Genomic DNA, 22,604 nt, shown 5'->3' on the forward strand with positions numbered 1-22,604 from the left:
GCACAACAAATAATTCACAGAAAAAATAAATAAATAAAATGTGTTAATTAATGGCTTATTGGATATTACCTTTTATTTTAAATCAATTACTATTTATGAAAACTAGTAATTAAACATACTTCATAAATGTAATATAATTAAACATACTTTATTTTAAATTAGGTAGCTTTAAATAAATAAGAAAAAAATTCAAAATTGTAATATAAATATAATACTGGAAATCATGCGAACATTAAGACACTCTTAATTCAAATTACCAAATAGGAATATAAGTCAATAGTTTAAATATGACATTAGCAACTATTGAGTAAAGAATTATCAAAATTAAATTAAAACAAATAGAACAAGGGCTTTACTTATCGATTTGGGCTTAATAGCCCTACATGTTGAGCTTACTTATCAAATATGTGTGTTGGATCAAAATTTATACCCGTGCCAACATCCAACTTGAGAGATAAAACTAATACAAGCCAAGCCTGCAGTCAAAGTTAACTCTTCCAAATCTTTCCAAAACTAATATTGATCAATTTCAAAGCCATCAAATCAGTGAAAATAATCTCTAGTCAAAGTTAGTTGTTGTTTCAATATATATAAACTCACACAAGAAATTTTAAAAATAATAACTAGTTCTTATTGATTTATAGATGACATGCCATTAATATTAATAGTATGTTTTATTTTTTATCTCTAATAATATCAACTATGAAATCAAGTCATGAAATGATGAAATCAATTTGAAAGAAATTATATAGTATAGAAATTGAAGAGCAACACTTAATAGTAAAATTTAACTAAAAATTTTCATCACTTGAAAAGAGAAGTACTATGGATTATCGTTAATCAAACATTCCCATTAAATAATGGTAGCATTTGCTTTTCATTAAGACCCTCCTCGTCATCTAAAGATTTGACTATGTGTAAGACTTCAACATCATTGATTCCACCTAATTCTTCTTGGGAGATGGTAGAATTACAAGCAAATGCCAAAATCCTTGAGTATTTACTTATTAGATCTTCATAATACTCACCTCGTATTGTTATTTTGTACCTTCGAAGCTTTTTGGAAACAAAATCTTTAGGCAACACATTGTTAACTTCAATATCCAATTTTAAACTAGTGAGGTTGGACAAGAGCTTCAATTCCTTGAATACGTCATCCTTCCATTTAATAGGACATCTCTCTATATAAAATTCTTCCAATTTGGATAATTGTGATATCACATTTGGAGCAATTACTTCCAATCTCCAACACCAACTTAAATCAAGCAATCTTAGTTGAGTCAATTGACCCAATTCTATAGAAAACTCTTCAATATCTGAGTGTTGCAAGCTAAGAACTTTTAATGTCTGTAGCTTTCCAATAATAGCAAAATCTTTTACTTGGCTATTATCTAAACACAAAGTTTGAAGGTTTGTTAGAATATCAATTGATGATGGCAATGATGATTGCCCTAGTCCATACAAATTCAATACTCTAAGCTTTGGCATCACCGTGAAAATGTCCTCCCGGATTTCAAAAGAAGAGTTCCACGTTCTAGTTATATATAAATATTCAAGATTTGGACAATCCAAATTGTTAGGGCAAAGTTGACTAATAATAGTATTTTCACTAGGTAAAGAGATCATTGTGCATTTCTTAGTTTGTCTCTATCCTTCCAATCTTGTTCATCATTTCTTGTTGTAAACACATGGTGATCCACATATGCAATTATTATGGCAACAACACGAACAGCATCATGCATAGCAAATTGGCTGCTTTTGAACCCGTCAAACAATAAACAAACATCTTTGAGGTCACAAACCAATATATCTAGTCTATCTCGTGCTTCTTGCATTGTCAAATTAGCTCTATCAAACACATCCAGACACACAACATGTTTGAACAAGTCTGAAATGAAAGTATTATTTTTCATTAGACTAGAAATTAAAAATGTTTTCTTAAGTTCATCATCTCTTAAATACTTGTAACTTAAGGCGATCTTTGCGTAATCCTCTTCTAGGTATCTTGTATACTTTCTTGGAGAAGGTTCTCTCAATTCTTGCAATACACACTTCCAATAAGATGGCTGACTCTTGTTTTTTAATGTTTTAGCTATTGTACAAATTACAATAGGTAATCCTTTGCAGTCCTTACATACATCTTTTGCTAGAGAATGCAATTCACGTGTTTGAATAATATTTCCTGCAAAAAGATCTAGGATTATACAAATTGTATTTTCTAGTTACATACACTACCTGCAAGATAGAAAAATAATATGCCCAGTCAGAACCAATATAAAGTAAACCTTATTGTTGTGTACTTTATGTTTCTTTACCTCTACGAAAACAATGTCGTCAAAGATCTTTTCCTCGTTGGCTTTCCTACCAGCTTCTTGCACAAGCGTGGTCTTCCCAAGACCACCCATCCCATAAACACCAATCATGTACACATTGTCATCCTTTAAAGCATGCCATACATTATTTACCATGGAGTTTCTTGATTCAAAAGCCAAATAATTTTCACTAGATCTAAGCCAGATCTCCGGTGGATTAGTTTGATAGGAAATTGGATCCAATTCTTGCTGGAGGAGTGGATCAATATCATCACGTTTCAATTTAAAAGCTTTCCTACTTTGTTTGTAGTGGGTGATGAAATTGGAGCACAATCCCTTGAAACAACGCGGGTTGTTTGCTTTCTCTTGAATGAACTGTTCTTTCTCTTGAATCAACTGCTCTGCTTTATCAATCATCTCCTGCGCACTGTCCTGCCACTTCTTAACATTTTGGTAGATCACTTCCACATTTCTTTCAGCAGCAATAATCTTACGCTCAACTTCTTCTCTTGTATGCTTCAACTTATCAACTTCCGTTTCCAGATTTTTGAAATTGGTATGTAGTTGTACAAGTACTTAAATGGACGCCAAATCGGAGCAGCCAACCACTCGGCAACTTGAAGGACAGGACTCACCACACTCGCGATACAGGGACAATCAACCATTTTTTAAAACTTTTTTCAGGTTTGAAAAACAGAAGTAAAGAAAATGAAAATAATTAAAATACAACTGCCGAAATAAAAAATAAATTAGAGAAACGGATTTTTTTCTGGTAATTGAGAAATAACCAAATGCAAGAAGGTTTTTTTTTTTTTTGGAAGAAATCAGAAATAATATTGAAACAGATATTCTTTTTTTCAAAAAAAAAAACCAGAAATTGGGCAAAAAGAAAGCTGAAATAAAGAAAGTAAAAGAGAGATAGTAACAGGGCAAGTAAGGCGCAAACCGAAGAAATCAAAAACAGAAGAGAAGTAAAGCAAATGAAAATACTTAACAATAAATACGAGAAATGATAATTCTTTCTAGTAATCGAGAAATAACTGAAAGCAAAAAGTGTTTTTTTTTTTTGGTTGAAGAAATCAGAAATATTGAAAAAAATAAAGAACCAGAAATAGGGCAAAAAGATTCTGAAATAAAGAAAGTAAAACAGAGAAAGCAACAGGGCAACCAGGGTGCGAAGTGAAGAAATCAGGGGAACTAGTTTCCGAGAGGTTTGTGACAGGGCAAGTAAGGCGCAAACCGAAGGAATCAAAGGATGTGGTTTCAGAGAGGTTTGTGAGTGAAAATATTTTTGAATGATTGAAAGAGAAGAAATGTGAAGATGATAAAGAGAAATGAAAGTTCAACCAAAATCAATTGATTTGACATTGAAAATTACTGCTGACTTTATTAATTTGTGGTGGAAAATTTAAATATTAAAATTACATTTTTAATACCTTACCATTTGACTTCAATTTAAAAAAGAAATTAATAAATATATAATCATATGATTAACCTTTTTTTCAAAGATTAAAGGGTTTTAAATAATTTTTAAAATAGACTTTAAGCTAGTCTCGTTTCTCTTACAAGCTTAAGTTGATAATTTTTTAATTTGAAAAGTTAGAACTTAATCTTAATATTATTAAGTCAAGTTTAAACTAAACATTACTCAATTTATTTATTTTTATAATTATAATTTATACAAATAAGTTAATCACATGTATTTTATAGAGTTTTTTTTTTCACTCTTTTTATAAAGTTTTTTTTTCCTTTACATAAAGTAAAGGTACGTGTTACCAATTTTAAATATCTAACTTAAAAACTAGTTTTATTGTTTCTTAAAGGCCAAAGGACTTACTCCCCTCTAAGATATAGTAAAAATCTAAAGTGATTCTCTTTCATTTTTAAAAACGTAAATATTTATTTATAAGCAAAATTCTGTTAAAAAACTCAATTTTATTCCCTAATTTTTAAAAACTAATAATTTGCTTTTGCTTAAAGTTTTCAAACTTTGAAAAGTAGTATTCCCCCCTCCCAAACTTAAGGTTTTCTTTCTCCCCACTTTGGTCACCATCTCCGATGAACAACATCTTTCTTCCTCCAAAAGATGTCTCTAGATCTGAAGCCCTCGAACGATGTCTAGATTAAAAAATTCAAATAGAGAAGCCCATCATCTAGACCATGACGACACCTTGGTCTCGTGTTGTTGTCTCAAATGACGACTCATTTGGACAACGTTTACAATCCAGACAAGGGGCTTCTTAATTTGAAATTTTTAATTCAGACAAAAGATATCTAGATTTTCCCTAGAAGGAAAGGACTTCAAACCGAGGGGCATCACCAAAGGAAGAGGCATTGTTGGGCAAAAGAAATATAAGATATTATTTACCGAAGATAATGGCCAGAATAGAGAGGAAAAAAATTATAAATATAAGAGAAAATAATTACTTTTCAAAATTTACAAATTTTAGGCCAAATTGAAGTTATTAATTTTTAAAAGTTAAGAAAAAATATAACTAATTTTAGATTTTTTAATTATTTTATTAAATAATAATTTTATTTTTAATTTTAATTATTATTTTTTTAATTTTACTTATGAACATATGTTTAAATTTAAAAAAGTTAAAAATAATTTTTTTTAGATTTCAGTGCAACTTTAAATTGAAATAAATCGCTTCGGCTTTTTTAATGTTCCATCCATCACCCACTGAAATTCCTACACCGACGCCGGGTTGCCTTGTGATTGAGTCATGGATCCATGGCACAAACACGTGTACGGTTGGCAATTGTGGGCACACGTTCTTTTATTCATCATTTTGTATGGTTATGTGGGCAGGTCTCAATCATTCAAAGCCGCCAGCACATGCATATGTAAAGAGCCAGCAATCAGGAATGAACTCAGCCACGTGTCAACATCATAGTGGTTATTGATGTACGGAAATCAAACTCTTGCGTCTTTATAAGATAAAGATAAGTTCAGGCTGTGTCATTAATTTCTGAGAGTGAGGTTCAGTCTCAGATCTGAGCAGCTGGCCAGCAATGGGGGAGAAGGTTCTTCAAATCTTATCATTCTTCTAATTTTACCATGCCCATCTCAGAATTCTTTGTTAATAATATTGTTTGATTGTTTAATGTTGTTGCAGAAAAATGCGATAATGGTGTTGAAGGTTGATCTTCAGTGTGAGAAGTGCTACAGGAAAGTGAAGAAAGTGCTGTGTAAATTCCCTCGTGAGTGTCTTCCGTTTCTGTTTAATAATTGATTCCGTGTTGTTTGTTTGTTAATGAATTTGATTCTTGTGAACGAGATCAGAAATACAAGACCAGGTGTATGACGAGAAGCGGAACACAGTGACGATCAAAGTGGTGCGTTGCAGTCCTGTGAAGATCATGCAAAAGATATGCTGCGAAGGAGGTGAATCCATCAAGAGTATTATGATTGTACCTCCACCCAAGCCTAAAGAACCCAAGAAGCCTAAAGAGCCCGAAAATCCTAAAGAGCCCGAAAATCCTAATGCAGGTTGCAGAATAATGTGAAAATTAATGGAGGTGCATGCATCATTTGTCGTTGCCCCTTTGGTTTGGTTCTTACTACAAAATTATTGTACAAGAAGACAATAAAGATAAAAACAAAGTTATTAATAAGATAATACTTTTATCAATCCGGCAAAATTATTGTCTCTCTTTTTGTATCATCTTCACAATTATTAAAATTATTAGAAAATTTTTAATTATGTAAATACATGATAGATGAGAGTCTAGTTAGAGGATTGGTCTATGAGTTGTTTGATTCGCTCGCGCAATGGATTGATGATATCAGCATGATGTATATATATATAAAATATATTAAAATGGAATTATTAAATATAATTATGAGATAATATTAAATAATAATAAATGTTTTAAACCTACCCAAGGTTATTTGTGTTGTTTTAACACCTGTTTTGGGCTGGAGTCTCTTTGCTGTAAATATTAAATAGAATGATTCTAATGTCATAAGTTGATTTGAGGAGGAGTATGTTTTAATTAAGCTTTCAAATTAATTTTGTATGCCTATGAGGCAGGTTGTTGTTTGTTTAATCTTATATCTAAAAACTATACATTTCCCGAATTCGGTTTACAAAATAAGTTGTAAGTTTTCTTTTCTTCGGTTTTAAGGAAGAAAAAAAAAAAACCCTAACACTTCACGTAGACAGCTGATATGATGGTACTAATTAATTAAACATGTTATGGTGCATATCCTTTTTCCACCATTTTATCTGAAATTTAGTCCCCTTTTTTGATTACTTTAGTGATGCATTAAATTCCAAAAAATAGATACTTTTATAATTAAATTTATGTGTATCTATTTGTATGTATATTTAAAATACATATTTATAATATTATTGTTCATACTTTTATACCTAGCTAGCCATGTATACATACATAGGCGATAAAAGAGAGTTTATATTTGGTAATTGCTGTGGCTTTATTTTCAAATTATTTTCAGACTAATTTGACAAAGACAAAGGCATCTTCCAAGAAGTAGCCACATGAAAGAGACTAATCGTGACTTTCAGCCATATTCATCTTCATGTGGCTTTATTTTATTTCATATCTCATAAACTCATGTGCGTTTTCCACCTAACTATCCTCTTAAAATTAAAAGCACACCAACCTGAGTTTATATTTTAACAACCATTTTAAATGTTTATATTTTCCTTGCTTTTTCTTAGTTTCATACATAAATAGTAAATTACAATTCCACAATCCGTTTGTTAAATTATTTTCAGAACAGTACTTTTTTAAATTACAATTTTTTGTTTTTGGTGGCACTCCGGATATTTTTCAGTCAACTCCTAATTTATGAGAAAATCGATTAGAAAAAATTTGTAATCTGAACGCCTGATTCCAGTTTCTGCGTGTGCTTTCCAGCTAAAAAGTGAGCTGCCATAGAAATACATGTTCACAATATATTGTTCAGAGACTTACAGAAGGAGAGAGACTTGCATTCTAGTCCAATTGTTTCATATATTGTTTTGTACCAAAATTTCAAATTATTTTCATTTTGGTCTCATTTTTTTTTCTATTGTTTTTTAAACCAATTCCATTGTTAGTTAATAAAATGGACAAACATGAAATGATACAACACAAAAATACCTTAAACCAAAAAGGCCCCATCTCAAGGCACTATATTACTTTTGTGGTTGGATTTAATTCAAATTAATTCAATTTAACTCATTATTTTGTTTGTTTTGAGTTGAATTTAAATCAAAATTTCAATTCGATAATTTAATTAGGGTTTAGTTTAAAACTCTATCCAAAATATTTTTTATATCGTGAGGATATTATTCAAGAAATCAAGAAAGTAAAACAGAGAGAAAGTAAGAGGGCAAGGTGCAATTTCAAGAAATCTAGGTGTAGAATATGGCTTAAAGGTGCTAAGGAGATTTTGGTCATTATAGAACTTATTATGGTCTGTAATATCATTTTGTACATGAAGGGCAGTTTGGTCTTTTCGCTGAAATGTAACCCTAAGTATATTAAGGTTGAGTGCTCGTTTTTGATACAATGAGTCGGCTCCCTGGTTTGCTTTGCTCTGCTCCATTTTGCAATTAGGGTTTCTGTTCTTGTTCTTTGATTTTAGTTGAGCCAAGGAGAAATCTCCTGGTTTTCTCCGATTGTGCGTATGTCTTGAGTCTTGTAGAAGGCTTGCTAGGAGGCATTGTTTCACGGTGGATTATAATCGTATGAGGTGTAAATCGGAGGGTATTCTGTAAGCTGTAATCGCTTGTGTTCTATAGTGGATTCGACTAAGAGACTTGTCTCTACCTTGGATGTAGGGTTTCAAATCGAAACCCGAACCAAGTATTTCTTGTGTTCTTTGTTTCTGCTCTTGTTGATTTCGTATACTATATTATCCTATTTGATTGCTTGCTAATCTTGATAATCTTGTATAAACATTCTTAACAAACCTAATTAAATCTAACAAGTGGTATCAGAGCCAGTTAGGGTTTCGTGTTCTGAATGTTCTGATTGATCGATTTCTAGTGATTTCTTTAAATTTTTGCCTTTATATATATTCTCTAATATTACTAATCTTGCTTCTTGCCAAAAGATTATAAAGTAAATTGTTAGCAAAGAAAAATGGGTTCAACCAGAATCGATGTCGAGAAATTTGATGGCAAGGGCGATTTCAACATGTGGAAAAAGAAGATGTATGCGGTACTGGTGCATCAGAAATGTGCAAAGGCATTGGGAAAACCATCTGAATTTCCAGAAGGTATGACTGATGCTGAAATAGCTGAGGTAATGGAAACAACTTATAGTCTATTAATTTTGCATCTGTCTGATAATGTGTTGCAAAAAATTGATGATGTTAATACTACTGCAAAAATATGGTTAAAATTAGAATCCCTATATATGACTAAATCATTGATAAATAAAATATATTTGAAAGAATAGTTGTTTGGATTTAAAATGGACCACATTAAGTCTTTAGATGATAATCTTGATGAGTTTCACAGAATTGTTATTGATCTGAATAGTATTGATGAAAAAATATCAGATGAAAATCAGGCAATAATAATTCTGAATGCTTTACCTGAATCTTTTAAGGATGTTGAAGTTGCTATAAAATATGGGAGAGATTCTTTGTCATTGGATGAAGTTTTAGGAGCCCTAAGGTCTAAAGATTTAGAAATAAAATTTGAAAAGAAATCTATTGGGGAGGGTCTTCAGATTAAAGGCAGATAAGAAAAAAGGAATAATGCAACTAATAAGAAGTTATCTAGGTCAAAATCTAGATTTAAGAAAACTTGCTGGTTATGTCATAAAGAGGGCCACTTTAAAAGAAATTGTCCAGAGAAAAAGAAGGTTCTTTCTAATAAAACTGAAAATTTAGAACTAGCAAATTTTCTTGAGGGGTATGAAAGTGCAGAAGTGTTAGTTCTTTCTGAAGTAGGGTTAGATGAAGAGTGGGTAATGGACTCTGGTTGTACTTTTCGTATGATTCCTAAGAAAGAATGGCTTACTGATTTAAAATATATAAATGGTGGGAAAGTTTTAATGGGCAATGATGATTCCTGTGATGTGATTGCTATTGGTAATGTCAAATTCAAAATGTTTGATGGTTCTATAAAAACTCTTGAAAATGTCAGGTTAGTGCCTAAGTTAAGAAGAAATCTGATTTCTCTTGGTTCGCTTGATTTAAATGGTTTTTCATATAAATCTGAAAAAGGAGTTTTAAAAATCATGAAAGGTGCCTTAGTTGTAATGAAAGGAAAATTATCAAATCGGTTATATATATTAGAAGGTAGTGTGGTGTCTGATAATATGCATTCTGCTCATGATAATTTTGATGAAACAATCTTGTGGCATAAAAGACTTGGGCATATTAGTATGGCAGGCTTGAAGGAATTGTGTAAACAAAAACTTATTGATCAAAATAAGCTTTCTGATTTAAAGTTCTGTGAAAACTGTGTGCTTGGTAAATCTCATAAATTAAAGTTTTCTACTGCCACATGTAGATCCAATGGTATACTTGAGTATGTGCATTCTGATTTGTGGGGTTCCCCTCATGTTCCTAATTCATTATCTCATTCACACTATTTTATGACACTCATTGATGACTATTCTAGGAGAGTATGAGTTTATTTTCTAAAACAAAAAGATGAGGCCTTTGAGTGCTTTAAAGACTGGAAAAATCTAGTTAAGAACCAAACTAATAAGAAAATTAAAGTGCTCAGAATTGATAATGGCCTTGAATATTGCAACAAACACTTTTCTAATTTTTGTAAGAAACATGGAATTCTTAGGCACAAAACATGTAGTGAAACACCACAGCAAAATGGTTTGGCTGAGAGAATGAATAAGACCATCCTAAATAAGGTTAGATGTATTCTAGCTGATTCTGGCTTAGGCAAGAAGTTTTAGGCTGAAGCTGTTGCAACTGCTTACTATTTGATAAATAGGTCACCATTATCAGTTGTAGGCTTTAAGACCCCAATTGAAATGCGGTCTAACAGACCACCTTCTTTACATCACTTGAAACCTTTTGGATGTCTTGCCTATGTGTATGTTAGTCAAGGTAAGCTGAACCCAAGAGCTTTAAAGGCTGTTTTTCTAAGTTATCCCACAGGCACTAAGGGCTATAAACTATGGCTGTTAGAAGAGCATAAGTGTGTTGTTAGTAGAAATGTTACTTTTAATGAATTAAAATTCTACAAAGATCTTTTCTCTTTAGAAGGAAAAGCTGGGCAGGTTCAGTTTAAGGTGGAGACATCTGTGTCTAGACATCATAGTAGTATAGAGTCTGCATCTCAGTTTATAGAGTCTGGTGAAGGACTGATTTGGGTTTGGATTCAATTCGTACTTCAAAGTACGAAATCACAGACTTGAATCAGCAACTCTCACCTCAGAGTCAAGTACAGTGTCCTCATAGCCCAGAAAAACAAAACCTTTCTAACTATAAATTAGCTAGAAATAGACCAAGAAGAGAAATAAGACCACCTTCAAGATATTCTCATGCTGATCTCATCTCTTATGCTTTCCAAATAGAAGACTTGATTGAGATGAGTGAACCCCTAAATTTCACCCAAGCCTGTGAAAGTAAATATAGCTCAAATTGGTTAAGAGCAATGGAAACTGAAATAGAATTTCTGAAAAGGAATAACACCTGGACACTTGTTGATAGACCATTGAAGAAAAAAGTAATTGGATGCAAGTGGGTTTTTAAAAGGAAGCCAGGTATTCCAGGAGTAGAACAACCAAGATTTAAAGTAAGGGTGGTGGCAAAAGGCTTCTCACAAAGAGAAGAGATAGATTACCATGAAGTATTTTCCCCTGTTGTGAAGCATACCTCAATAAGACTCATATTATCGGCTGTTGTGTTATTTGATATGGAACTAGAACAGATGGATGTCACAACAGTATTCTTGCATGGAAATCTAGAAGAACAGATTCTGATGGAGCAACCTGAAGGCTTTATAGAACCTGGAGCTGAAAACAAAGTCTGCTTGCTTCACAAATCTCTGTATGGGCTAAAGCAGTCTCCTAGACAATAGTACAAGAGGTTTGATGAGTTTGTTCTGTCTATTGGTTTCTTGAGATGCAATTATGATCATTGTGTGTATTATTTAAAATCTGATGTTGGATGCTATGTTTACTTGCTATTGTATGTTGATGATATGCTTCTAGCTTCCAAAGATATGTTTGCTTTGATAAATTTGAAACAAATGCTAAAAACTAAATTTGTTATGAAAGATTTAGGGTCAGCAAAAGAATATTAGGTATGGATATTGAAAGAGATAGAAGTAAGAGATCTTTATTTTTATCACAAGTAGGATACATTAAAAGGGTATTGAGCATATATAATATGTCTGAATCTAAATCTGTTAGTGTTCCTATGGGTGCTCATTTTAGATTAAAGTCTACTGTCAGTCTATCTACTATTGAATCTGAATTTATGAATAAAATACCCTATTCAAATGCAGTAGGTAGTTTGATGTATGCAATGATTGGTTCAAGACCTGATATTGCTTATGCTATTAGTTTAGTAAGTAGATTTATGAGCAATCCTTGCAAAGATCATTGGTATGCTGTAAAATGGTTAATGAGATATCTCAAAGGTATTGCAGACCTTAGGTTATTGTTCACATCTGATCCTACTAACAGTTTACTTGTAAAAGGATTTTGTGATTTAGATTTTGTAGCTGATCTAGATAAAAAAAGATCTCTAACTGGTTATATTTTTACCTATGGTGGAAATATTGTGAGTTGGAAATGCAACTTACAGTCTATTGTGGCATTATCCACCACTGAAGCTGAGTATATTGCCTTGACAGAAGCTGTGAAGGAGGCTATATGGCTGAAGGGAATTACATCTAAACTAGGTCTAAGTTCAGATATTCCTGTGATTTACAGTGATTCACAGAGTGTCATTCATCTTTCTAAAAATAGTGCATATCATGAGAGGACTAAGCATATTGATGTGAGGCTTCACTTCATCAGAGATGTGTTGTCCAACAAACAAGTATTGATTGAGAAAATCATGACTAGTATGAATCCAGCAGATATACTAACTAAAGCTGTTCCTATGAGCAAGTTCAAGGAAGCCTTAAACTTCCTGAAAATCTGTCAAAAACTGTGACAGAAATAAACTGTAGAGAAGGTCTTCTAGTGGAATGCACTTCATCTCCAGTTTAAGTCAAGGTGGAGCTATGTAGAATATGGCTTAAATGTGCTAAGGAGATTTTGGTCATTATAGAACTTATTATGGTCTGTAATATCATTTTGTACATGAAGGGCAGTTTGGTCTTTTCACTGAAATATAACCCTAAGTATATTAAGGTTGAGCGCTCGTTTTTGATACAATGAGTCAGCTCTCTAGTTTGCTTTGCTCTGCTCCATTTTGCGATTAGGGTTTCTATTCTTGTTCTTTGATTTTAGTTGAGCTAAGGAGAAATCTCCTGGTTTTCTCCGATTGTGCGTGTGTCTTGAGTCTTGTAGAAGGCTTGCTAGGAGGCATTGTTTCACGGTAGATTATAATCGTGTGAGGTGTAAATCGGAGGGTATTCTATAAGCTGTAATCGCTTGTGCTCTATAGTGGATTTGACTAAGAGACTTATCTCTGCCTTGGATGTAGGGTTTCAAATCGAAACCCGCAACCAAGTATTTCTTGTGTTCTTTGTTTCTGCTCTTGTTGATTTCGTATATTGTATTATCCTAATTGATTGCTTGCTAATCTTGATAATCTTGTATGAACATTTTTAACAAACCTAATTAGATCTAACACTAGGGATCTGGTTTTAGAAAGGTTTGTGAGTGAAAGTATTATTGACTGGTTCATGTGTGAATGATTGGGAGAGAAGAAAACTGACGTGTGAAGGTGAAAAGGGATTACAATGAACATGAATAATTGATTATAGAGTGGGCTCCCACCACGGTGAACAAAGTAATAGTTTTAGAGTAAGAAAAAGAGCATTGCACCTCATTTGTTGTGGTGGAAAATGAAGAATAAAGTTAGCATTAGCTAAACTTTATTAAGCTCACTTGCAAAAGCATCTGAGCTGCTTCCCATTTGTTGAAAATCAACACATAAAAGCTCAAATAGGCTGACCACTTAGGCTCATCACCTCATTACATTTTCTAGTTGAAGATATATCCCTTGCCAAACTTAAATAATTCATTTCTGAATGATTGAAAGAGAAGAAATGTGAAGATGATAGCGAGAGATTAAAGTGAACACGAATCTATTGGTTTTAACTTTACTGTGAATAATGAATTATCATCTCAATTCATATACAGCATGAAATAAAAGCTCTACCAAATTCAATTGATTTGATATTGGAAATTACCACTCTATTTATTTGTGGTGGAAAATTAATCTGAAAAAGAAAAAAGCATCTTGTTGGAAACACCCATGTGAAAGACACTAAATTTGACTCTCATCCATTTTCGTCTTTACGTGGCAGGTCTCCACTATATTCTCTCTTCCCTGCTTTTTGTGAACCTGCAGAATAAGTGTTCTCTAACGCAGTGTATCAAAATGTTGATGCCTTGAGAAACACACAGGCTTTGTTCTGAGAAAACAAGTACAACCCATGTGGCTTACTGCTAAAATCATTGGCATGTATGGAGTTTAGCTACAATATATCCTTGTTTCAATACATCTACATAAAACTTGTAAAATTACATAGTGAAAACTTGTAAACTGCACTCGTACAATGATGTACTATAGCTAAAGTTGTACAGAAAGAGGAATGACATTAAGAAAATACCTGGGTAATTATGGAATTTATTCATTAATTACTTATAACTTTACTGTAAATTACCAATCACCTTTTTCATTTGCCGTTGAAAATGAAGAGTCAAGTTGTAGCAGGTAGATAATTAATCTAACAAAGACAAAGCATCTTCCAAGAAGCAGCTATGTGAAAGAGACTAAATTTGACTCTCAACCATCTTCATCCTCACGTAATGGGTCTCCACTATAACCTCTCTTCCCTGCTTACTTTATAAACTCATTTGCATTTTTCACATAATTGCACTGTTAAAATTAATAGCACGCCACCCTGAGTTTACATTTCAACATCCATTTTAAATGTTTGTATTTTCATTGCTTTTTCTAAGTAAATTAAATTTTAACACACTATTTGTTAAATTGTTTTCAGAGCAAAAGATTCGAAAACTCCTAACAGAAAAATGTATTTGAATCATGTTGCGAGACAATGTGAGAACTTTACATGAAAATCAATGAGAGAAATTTAAATTCTCGTTATGAACGTATACTTAAACAAATAATATAAAAATTTATGTATAACGTATAATTAAGTGTTTCGTAATTCATTTGCATCTTTAAATACTTACAAATTGTGAAGAGAGAAAATAAAATTAAAATATGCATATCATATATATATATATACATACATACACACACACAAACATTCAAACATATATATATATATATATATATATATATATATATATATATATATATATATATATATATATATATATATATATATATATATATATATATATATATATATATTTTTCACAAACTAACTATCAAACAAAGTTAAAAGAACCAAAATAGATGGAATCAACCATAATGTCACCACCAAATTAATATTCTTCTTGTAAACGAAAGTTCCACAAAATTCAATTGATTTGACATTGGAAAGTATCCATGTTCATCTTCACACGGTGGGCCTCCACTATAATCTCTCTTTATCTTTCACTATCTTCTAGTCTTCAGATATTAACCATTCAAAATTACTAATAAATTACCACAAAGATAACTTAATTGATAAAAATTGTGAAATCCTTTTACCAAGCCTTGACATGAGTTCAAGACCTGTCAAAGCTAGAATCGGATAAGACATTGGAGCGAATAAAACTTTTGAATTATATGGTTCAATGAATATAGTACTAGTCATAAAAAGATACGTATATATGCTCATAAATCTTGCTCACCCTTTGCTTCCATACGTACATATAGAAGACCCCAACTAGTGTTCAAACATTAGGTGCACATTCTCTTGTACTACATTACTCTACCAGAGACTAGCATACATCTTATCTGCATTAATAATAGGCCAAACGACTATTTCCCACCCAAGGTATGTTGTAATCCCAAGTTTCCACCCTTTAACTATGGAAATACCGTTTACCCACTCATGGTAGGTTAAATTTAACAAGACCCTAACGCCTAAAAATTTGATCTCTTTTTGCCCCCCTAAACTTTAAAAACTAAAATTTTTCTTCAGCCTAAGTTTTAAAAAATGGCAGTTTCACCCTAGGGTTTCATTTTGAAATCTCTAGCAACATCTTCGACTCCATTGCCGACGGCCTCTCCCTCCCGAAGCTTCTTCATCTTCCTCGATGAAGTTCTTCGTCTCCCAAGGCTTCTCCGATGTCGATCGGGCTTTCAAATGAGAGGAAAGAGATCGCCGGAAGGAGAGGATGCTTCGGGAGAGAGAGGTCGTCGGCAATGGAGCTGGAGATGTAGCTGGAGATTTCAAAACGAAACCCTAAGGTGAAACTGCCATTTTTAAAACTTAGGCTGAGGGAAAATTTTAGTTTTTAAAGTTTAGGGGAAAAAAATAGATTATATTTTAGTTTATTTTATAATATTATAGAGAAAATAATGATTTTACCCTTATCACCATTAATTTTAACTTTTCATAGGTAGATGTTTGGTATTTCTATAATTAAAAGGTGAAAATTTGAGATTGCAGCATACCTTGGGTGGGAAATAGTCGTTTGGCATTAATAATACTTGGTGGCCATTACATGTGTCCAACAACCAAATTTGAGTTGGTTTCTATCTGTCGCCCATTATTCAAAGTGGACACAAGAAATGAGGGGCCTGCCGGATTTTTTTTTTTAAATTTTATATTAACAAAAATTGAACATTATCCAATTTACTACGAACAATGTTTTTGAGTTTTTTACAACGTCTTTAAAATTGGATTGAACTAGTTTGTTTAGCTGATTAAACCACAAATTAGTTTACAATTTAATTTAATTTTATAATATGGTCTGATATTTATATAAATACTAATTAATTTGAAATTTGGTTAAATTTAACAAATTTATTGAATTAGAAAAATTATTTAAAATCAACAAAACTAGATCAACATAATACTATATAATTTTTGTTTTATTGAAACTTAAAAAAAAGTTATAATTTATAAGATATTAGTTGAATTAATAATAAAAAAATTTGTAATAGATTTTTTATTTATATAATAAAATGTTAATTATTTAATTAATATATTTAAAATTATATTTTATATATTTTATGTTTAAAAACACAATGAATATTTGATACTATACAAAAAAATAATATATCATGCTATGAAAATAAATTGAACTGATTAATTTTTTGATTGAATAAATTGAATTGTGAATTGGTAAACAACTTATTCAACCATCAATTCAATTTTAAAAATTTCGATTTTTGTCTTATTGCAGGTTTTGTCAACTTCCATGGTGTTGCTTAATGGTAATAGAGGTTTTTTCTTTTTTTAAAATTTTTCAGGGCAAAGAAACGTTGAAATAAAGAAAGTAGAACAGAGAGAAAGTAACAGGTCAACAAAGAGGCAAATTCAAGAAATCAAGGGATCTGGTTTCAGAAAGGTCTGTGAGTGAAAGTTTTTTTGAGTGGTTCCTGTGTGAATGATTGAGAGAGAAGAAAACTGAAGTGTGAAGATGAAGAGGGATTACAGTGAACATGAATAATTGACTAGGGTGGTCTCCTTTTGTTGAAATATCAACACATAAAGTTGATCACGTGGGCTCCTCACCCCATCACATTTTCTAGCTGAAGATGATACAGAGGGATTACTGTGAACACTAATCTATTGGTTTTAATTTTACTGTAAATGATAGGTTATCATCTCAATTTATATACTATATAAAATAAAAGTTTCACTAAATTCAATTGATTTGATACTAAAAATTACCATTCACCTTCTTTATTTGCAGTGGAAAATGAAGAGTAGATGGAAAATTAATTTGATAAAGACAAACGCATCTTCTTGGAAGCAGCAATATGAGAGGGACTAAAAAGCAATGTTTTGATGACTGGATCGGACCGATTAGTTTAATTGATTAAATCAGAAAACAACTTTAAATCCAATCTAATTAATATAAAAATTTTGTTTTATTATTGACTCAGTCAAATCTAATGAAAAACTGAGTTTGACCGATTGAACTAGTCAAAAATCAAATTTAAACAAATTTTTAATTTTTTTAAAAATTTTAATTTGATAATAAATTGAGTCGATCGATTCTCTGGTTTAACTAATCGAACCATAAACCAATGAAACAACCTGTTCGATCTCTGATCCGATTTTAAAAATGTTGATATTAAGAAAATACCTAGGTAATTATTGAATTTATTTATTAATTACTTGTAACTTTACCATAAATAATGGATTATCATCTCAATTCACTTAACAACATAAAACGAAACTTTCGCCAAATTCAATGGATTTGACATTGGAAATTACCAATCACCTCATTCATTTGCTGCAGAAAATGATAAGTCAAGTTGTAGCAGGTAGATAATTAATCTGACAAAGGCAAAGCATCTTCCAAGAAGTAGCTATGCGAAAGAGACTAAATTTGATCCTTAACCATCTTTATCCTTATGTTGTGGATCTCCACTATAATCTCTCTTCCTTGCTTGTCTCATAAACTCATTTATATCTTCCACGTAACTATATTATTAAAATTAATAGCACACTAGCCTAAGTTTACATTTCAATATCCATTTTAAATGTTTGTATCTACCTTGCTTTTTTTGAGGAAATTAAATTTTCACACACTGTTTGTTAAATTGTTTTCAAAGCAAAAGATTCAAAAACTCTTAACTGAAAAATATATTTGAATCATGGTGCAAGACAATGTGAGAACTTTACATGACAATAGATGAGAGAAATATAAATTCTCGTTATGAACATACACTTAAACAAGTAATATGAAAATTTATGCATAACTTATACTCAAATGTTTCATAATTCATTTGTATCTTTAAATACTTACAAATTGTAAAGAGAGATGATAAGATTAAAATATACATAACATATATATATATATATATATATATATATATATACACACACAAAAATATTCAAACATATATTTTTTTTCACAAACTAATTATCAAAGTAAAGGGAATCAAAATAGATCGAATCAACCATAATGCCACCTACCAATTAATAATCATGAAAAAAAATTCTACCAAATAATCAAATATTTTGGTAAAATGTCACAAGTCCTTTAGCTCAATAGTATTTGATAAAATCCTTCTAAAATCACTATGTCATAATGTCAATCTGTAAAGCCACTTTATAGTTTATTAGAATAAATAATAGAAATACAAAAAAAAAAAAAAAACCCCTGAAGTTTGTCTGAGAACATAAATTTAGCACAAATATGTCACTCTAAAATTACACAATAGCCCACAACACTAAATCTTAGATGCTAATAATATCAAATCTTTCCACAACTAAAAACGACCCAGAAAATGGGAGAGCCCAACAATAATCATCAATTAGTTTTAATAAGCAAAGCAATCATTTAATAATTTTTTGTATCTCAATTGCATGTACACTTGAAACCTTATCTCATAATCTGACGAATATAAAGACGCAACAGAGACAGAAGGACCCCAACCAGTGTTCAAACATTAGGCCCACATTATCTTATACTACTACATTACTCTACCAGAGCCTAGCATACATCTGATCTGCATTAATGATACGTGGTGGCCACCACGTGCATCCAACAACCAAATTTGAGTTGGTTTCCATCTGTCATCCATTATACAAAATGGACACAAGAAACGAGGGGCCTGCCAGATTTTTTTTTTGAAATTTTTATTTACAAATGCAATATAATAATAATTAAGAAAAATTGAACATTACACAATTTACTACTTATAATGTTTTCGGGTTTTTGTCAATGCTTTTAATATCGTCTGTTTGACTGATCAAAACATAAATCAATTTACAAGTCAATTAAATTTTATATTATTATTTGATATTTATATAAATATTAATTGATTTGAAATTCAGTTAAATTTGACAAATTTATTAAATCAGAAAAATTGTTTAAAATCAGTAAAGCCAATTTTATATGATATTACGTAATTTTTATTTATTAAAACCAAAAAGTTTGATAATTTATAAAATTTTAATTGAATTAATGATAAAAATTTATAATTAATTTTTTCTCTTAGTCTATGTAATATATTGCTAATTATTTTATTAAAATATTTAAAATTATATTTTATATATTTCATATTTAAAAAATGTTATGAATGTTTGATATTATTCAAGAAATAATACGTAATGATTTCAAAATAAATTAAATTGATTGGTTATTTGGTTAAACAAATCAAACTGTAAATCAATAAACAACTTATTTGACCATCAATTCGATTTTAGAAACATTGATTTTTGCCATATTGCAAGTTTAATTTTGGCATTTTTTATCTGTTACTCAAATTGTAACCGGTTAAAGAGCTGCTGACGTGTAATGGCCGAAGTCACGCCAAACAAAACGGTAGTTAAGGTCCAATGTAACGAAAATAAATCATTATGAATTCTTCAAGTTTTAATATTCACCATCCCCTTCCTCTGGGTCAATTTTCTTCCGTTGACTTAGATAGCTTCACAGGTTACATAGAGTTCTTGAGTTTTAAGTGAAATTCCTGGGGCAATTACCAGATATGTTAAGAACACACATAACTAGGAACCCCCGGGAAACCATATAACACAGATATTTTCAAAATCTATTAATTAAATAAAAGAAAAAATAGGCGTCCCTTGTTTCATTCAAGATTATGAGGAAATTAAGTAAAAGACCAAAGTTCTGGAAAGCTCTTTGGATATGGATCTGACACATATATGAAAGAATATAAAATTCAAGATTCATACAAAATTTCAGGAAGCCAGGTCAACTTACCCCTTTTGAGTCTCTAAAGATAAACTTATGGGTTCGCGGTTCGGTTTGGATAAAATATGAATAAACCTAAAAAAGAAAATTTTAAATATAACACTTATATCTGTTGCATATCTGGTGGATTTTCCACCACATGTGGTAAATGTCGACAAAAGCATGGGAATGCATTAATTTGCTTGGAAAATTGGTTTCGAATTTTGGCTGTAAATTTAGCCATTTTCTTTGACTAATGGGGCAGCCAAATGTCTATAAATAGCCCCCCCTCTCCTCACTTCTTATTCTTCTTCTCTTCATCCGGATCTGATATAAAATTATTCTCTCAGTTGCCTTCTCTCCTTCTCAATTCTTCTTTAATCATTTATCTTTTTATATTTATGTATTAAATTTATAACATATTATCAGCACAAACAGCTCAGGTATATTATATTTTTCTATTATGTCGTTATACTACTTAAATATTATAAATACGGATATCCCAATTGTGATATTCGAGTTGACTTTTAATTTATGTTATATTTTTGCCTAATTTTTCTTTATAATTATACAATATTTGCAATCCAAAGTTTGCAAAATTGTAAATCTGGGTCTGAAGTCCTGAAACTTTTGAATCTAGACCTGAAGTCTGAAATATCATAAATCTGGACCCGAAGTTCTGAATCCTATTTATAACTTGAAGTTTACAAAATTATAAATCTAGACCTGCAGTCCTGAATATCATGAATCTGGACCTGAAATCTTGAATATCATTCGTAACCCGAAGTTTACGAAATTATAAATTTGTGACCTGAAGTTATAAATATTATTTGTAACCTAAAGTTTACAAAACCAAGAATCTGGACCAGAAGTCCTGATATTATTTAAATATTTATTTTTATTGTCTTTCATTTATTTGAATATTTATTTATTCTCATATTTATTTATTTGAATATTTATTTATTCGCATATTTATTTATTTGAATATTTATTTTTATTTATATCCGATTTACAACCTGAAGTTTGTCGAATCGTAAGAAAATCATATATATGGGCCCGAAGTCCCGAGTTTTTACGATTTACAACTTGAAGTTTGTAAAATCATAAGAAAACATATATATGGGCATGAAGTCCCTAGTTTCATCAAAGTCTTTATTTTAATAATGATATCACCTTTGCAACCTGAAGTTTGCATTAAGTGTGAAAAATATGGACTTGAAGTCCAAAACATAATCAGAATACGTATTATAATATTCTGAATACTAATTACAAAACCAGAAGTTTTGTAGATATAGGATAATATATGGACCTGAAGCTTCCAAAAATTAATCCCAATATTTCTCCTACAAAATCAGCTATTTTATAATTATGAGATAATATTTAAACCTGAAGTTTCAAAAAATTAACTCATATATATTGTCTACAAAACCAGAACTTTTGTAAATATAACAATAATTGAACCTGAAGTTTCTAAAATTAGATGGATAATATTAAATGGGCTTTTTGCATAAGTCTCCACCTAGAATTTGTGAGCCTTAAAAAACTAACTAAATAAAATGTCCCAGAAGGACAAATACAAGGCTATTATCTTTCGACATTATATCCCTGAAGGATTGCAAGCCGAAATATGGATATAATAATAAATCTATTAGTATAGTGACAAAGATGCCCAAGATTGTTATAAGTCCATCATATATATTTATTTTGGAGTCATAAATATTATTTTGTCTTTCAATATCATGTTTTCTTCTTTTCAATATTTTATGTACGTTATAACTAACGTAATTTTTAAATGAAAGGAAATGGACTCCAAAATTGAAGCTTTAACTTCAAAAGCTGATATGGGAGACATGTGTTTGGTGGACAGTGCAACAACGCACACAATTCTTAAGGAAAAGAAATTTTTCTTAACTTTAGCATTAATCGAAGCTAAAGTAAATACCATATTAGGATCAATTGATCTGATAGAAGGCTCCGAAAGAGCCACAATTATGTTAAACAATGGGACCAAATTAAGCATTGATGATGCATTATATTCAAGTAGATCCAGAAGAAATCTACTGAGTTTTAAAGATATAAGAAAAAATGGTTATCATCTTGAAACCATGAGTGAAAATGGTGCAGAATTCATCTATATAACTAGTAATGCCTCTAGAAGAAGGCTTATACTAGAAAAATTGTCTGCTTTATCATCTGGATTATATTATACAATCATAAAGGCAATTGAAACCTACGCAGTCTCGAACCAGAAGTTCGTTGATCCAAAAGCATTTATGCTTTGGCATGATCGTTTAGGCCATTCAGGATCTATAATGATGCGTAGGATTATTGAAAATTCACATGGACATACATTACAAAATCATAAAATTTTATTGTCTAATGAAC

General features: G+C 30.9%; 2 protein-coding genes across 3 annotated transcripts; one reads left to right on the plus strand and one right to left on the minus strand.

The window, feature by feature from the left end:
• Positions 1–1,666: 1,666 nt before the first annotated feature.
• Positions 1,667–3,650, minus strand: LOC123208790 (putative disease resistance protein At1g63350). Of its 2 annotated transcripts, none has more exons than XM_044626340.1 (2): positions 2,316–3,650; positions 1,667–2,182 (listed from the first exon to the last, which is right to left on the minus strand). In XM_044626340.1, the coding sequence occupies exons 1-2, from the start codon at positions 2,727–2,729 to the stop codon at positions 2,147–2,149; spliced, it is 450 nt and encodes a 149-aa protein (XP_044482275.1). In that variant the 5' UTR covers positions 2,730–3,650; the 3' UTR covers positions 1,667–2,146. The 2 variants fall into 2 exon arrangements, with proteins under 2 accessions (XP_044482275.1, XP_044482274.1); XM_044626339.1 differs by having other exon boundaries at positions 1,667–2,235.
• A 1,585-nt stretch (positions 3,651–5,235) lies between these two features.
• Positions 5,236–5,950, plus strand: LOC123208791 (protein PYRICULARIA ORYZAE RESISTANCE 21-like). Its single transcript, XM_044626341.1, has 3 exons — positions 5,236–5,342; positions 5,435–5,519; positions 5,602–5,950. Exons 1-3 carry the CDS (start codon positions 5,331–5,333, stop codon positions 5,823–5,825), a joined length of 321 nt encoding a protein of 106 aa, XP_044482276.1. The 5' UTR covers positions 5,236–5,330; the 3' UTR covers positions 5,826–5,950.
• Positions 5,951–22,604: the final 16,654 nt, after the last annotated feature.

This window comes from Mangifera indica, chromosome 2 (assembly GCF_011075055.1).
Source record: "Mangifera indica cultivar Alphonso chromosome 2, CATAS_Mindica_2.1, whole genome shotgun sequence".
Classification (NCBI taxonomy): Eukaryota; Viridiplantae; Streptophyta; class Magnoliopsida; order Sapindales; family Anacardiaceae; genus Mangifera; species Mangifera indica.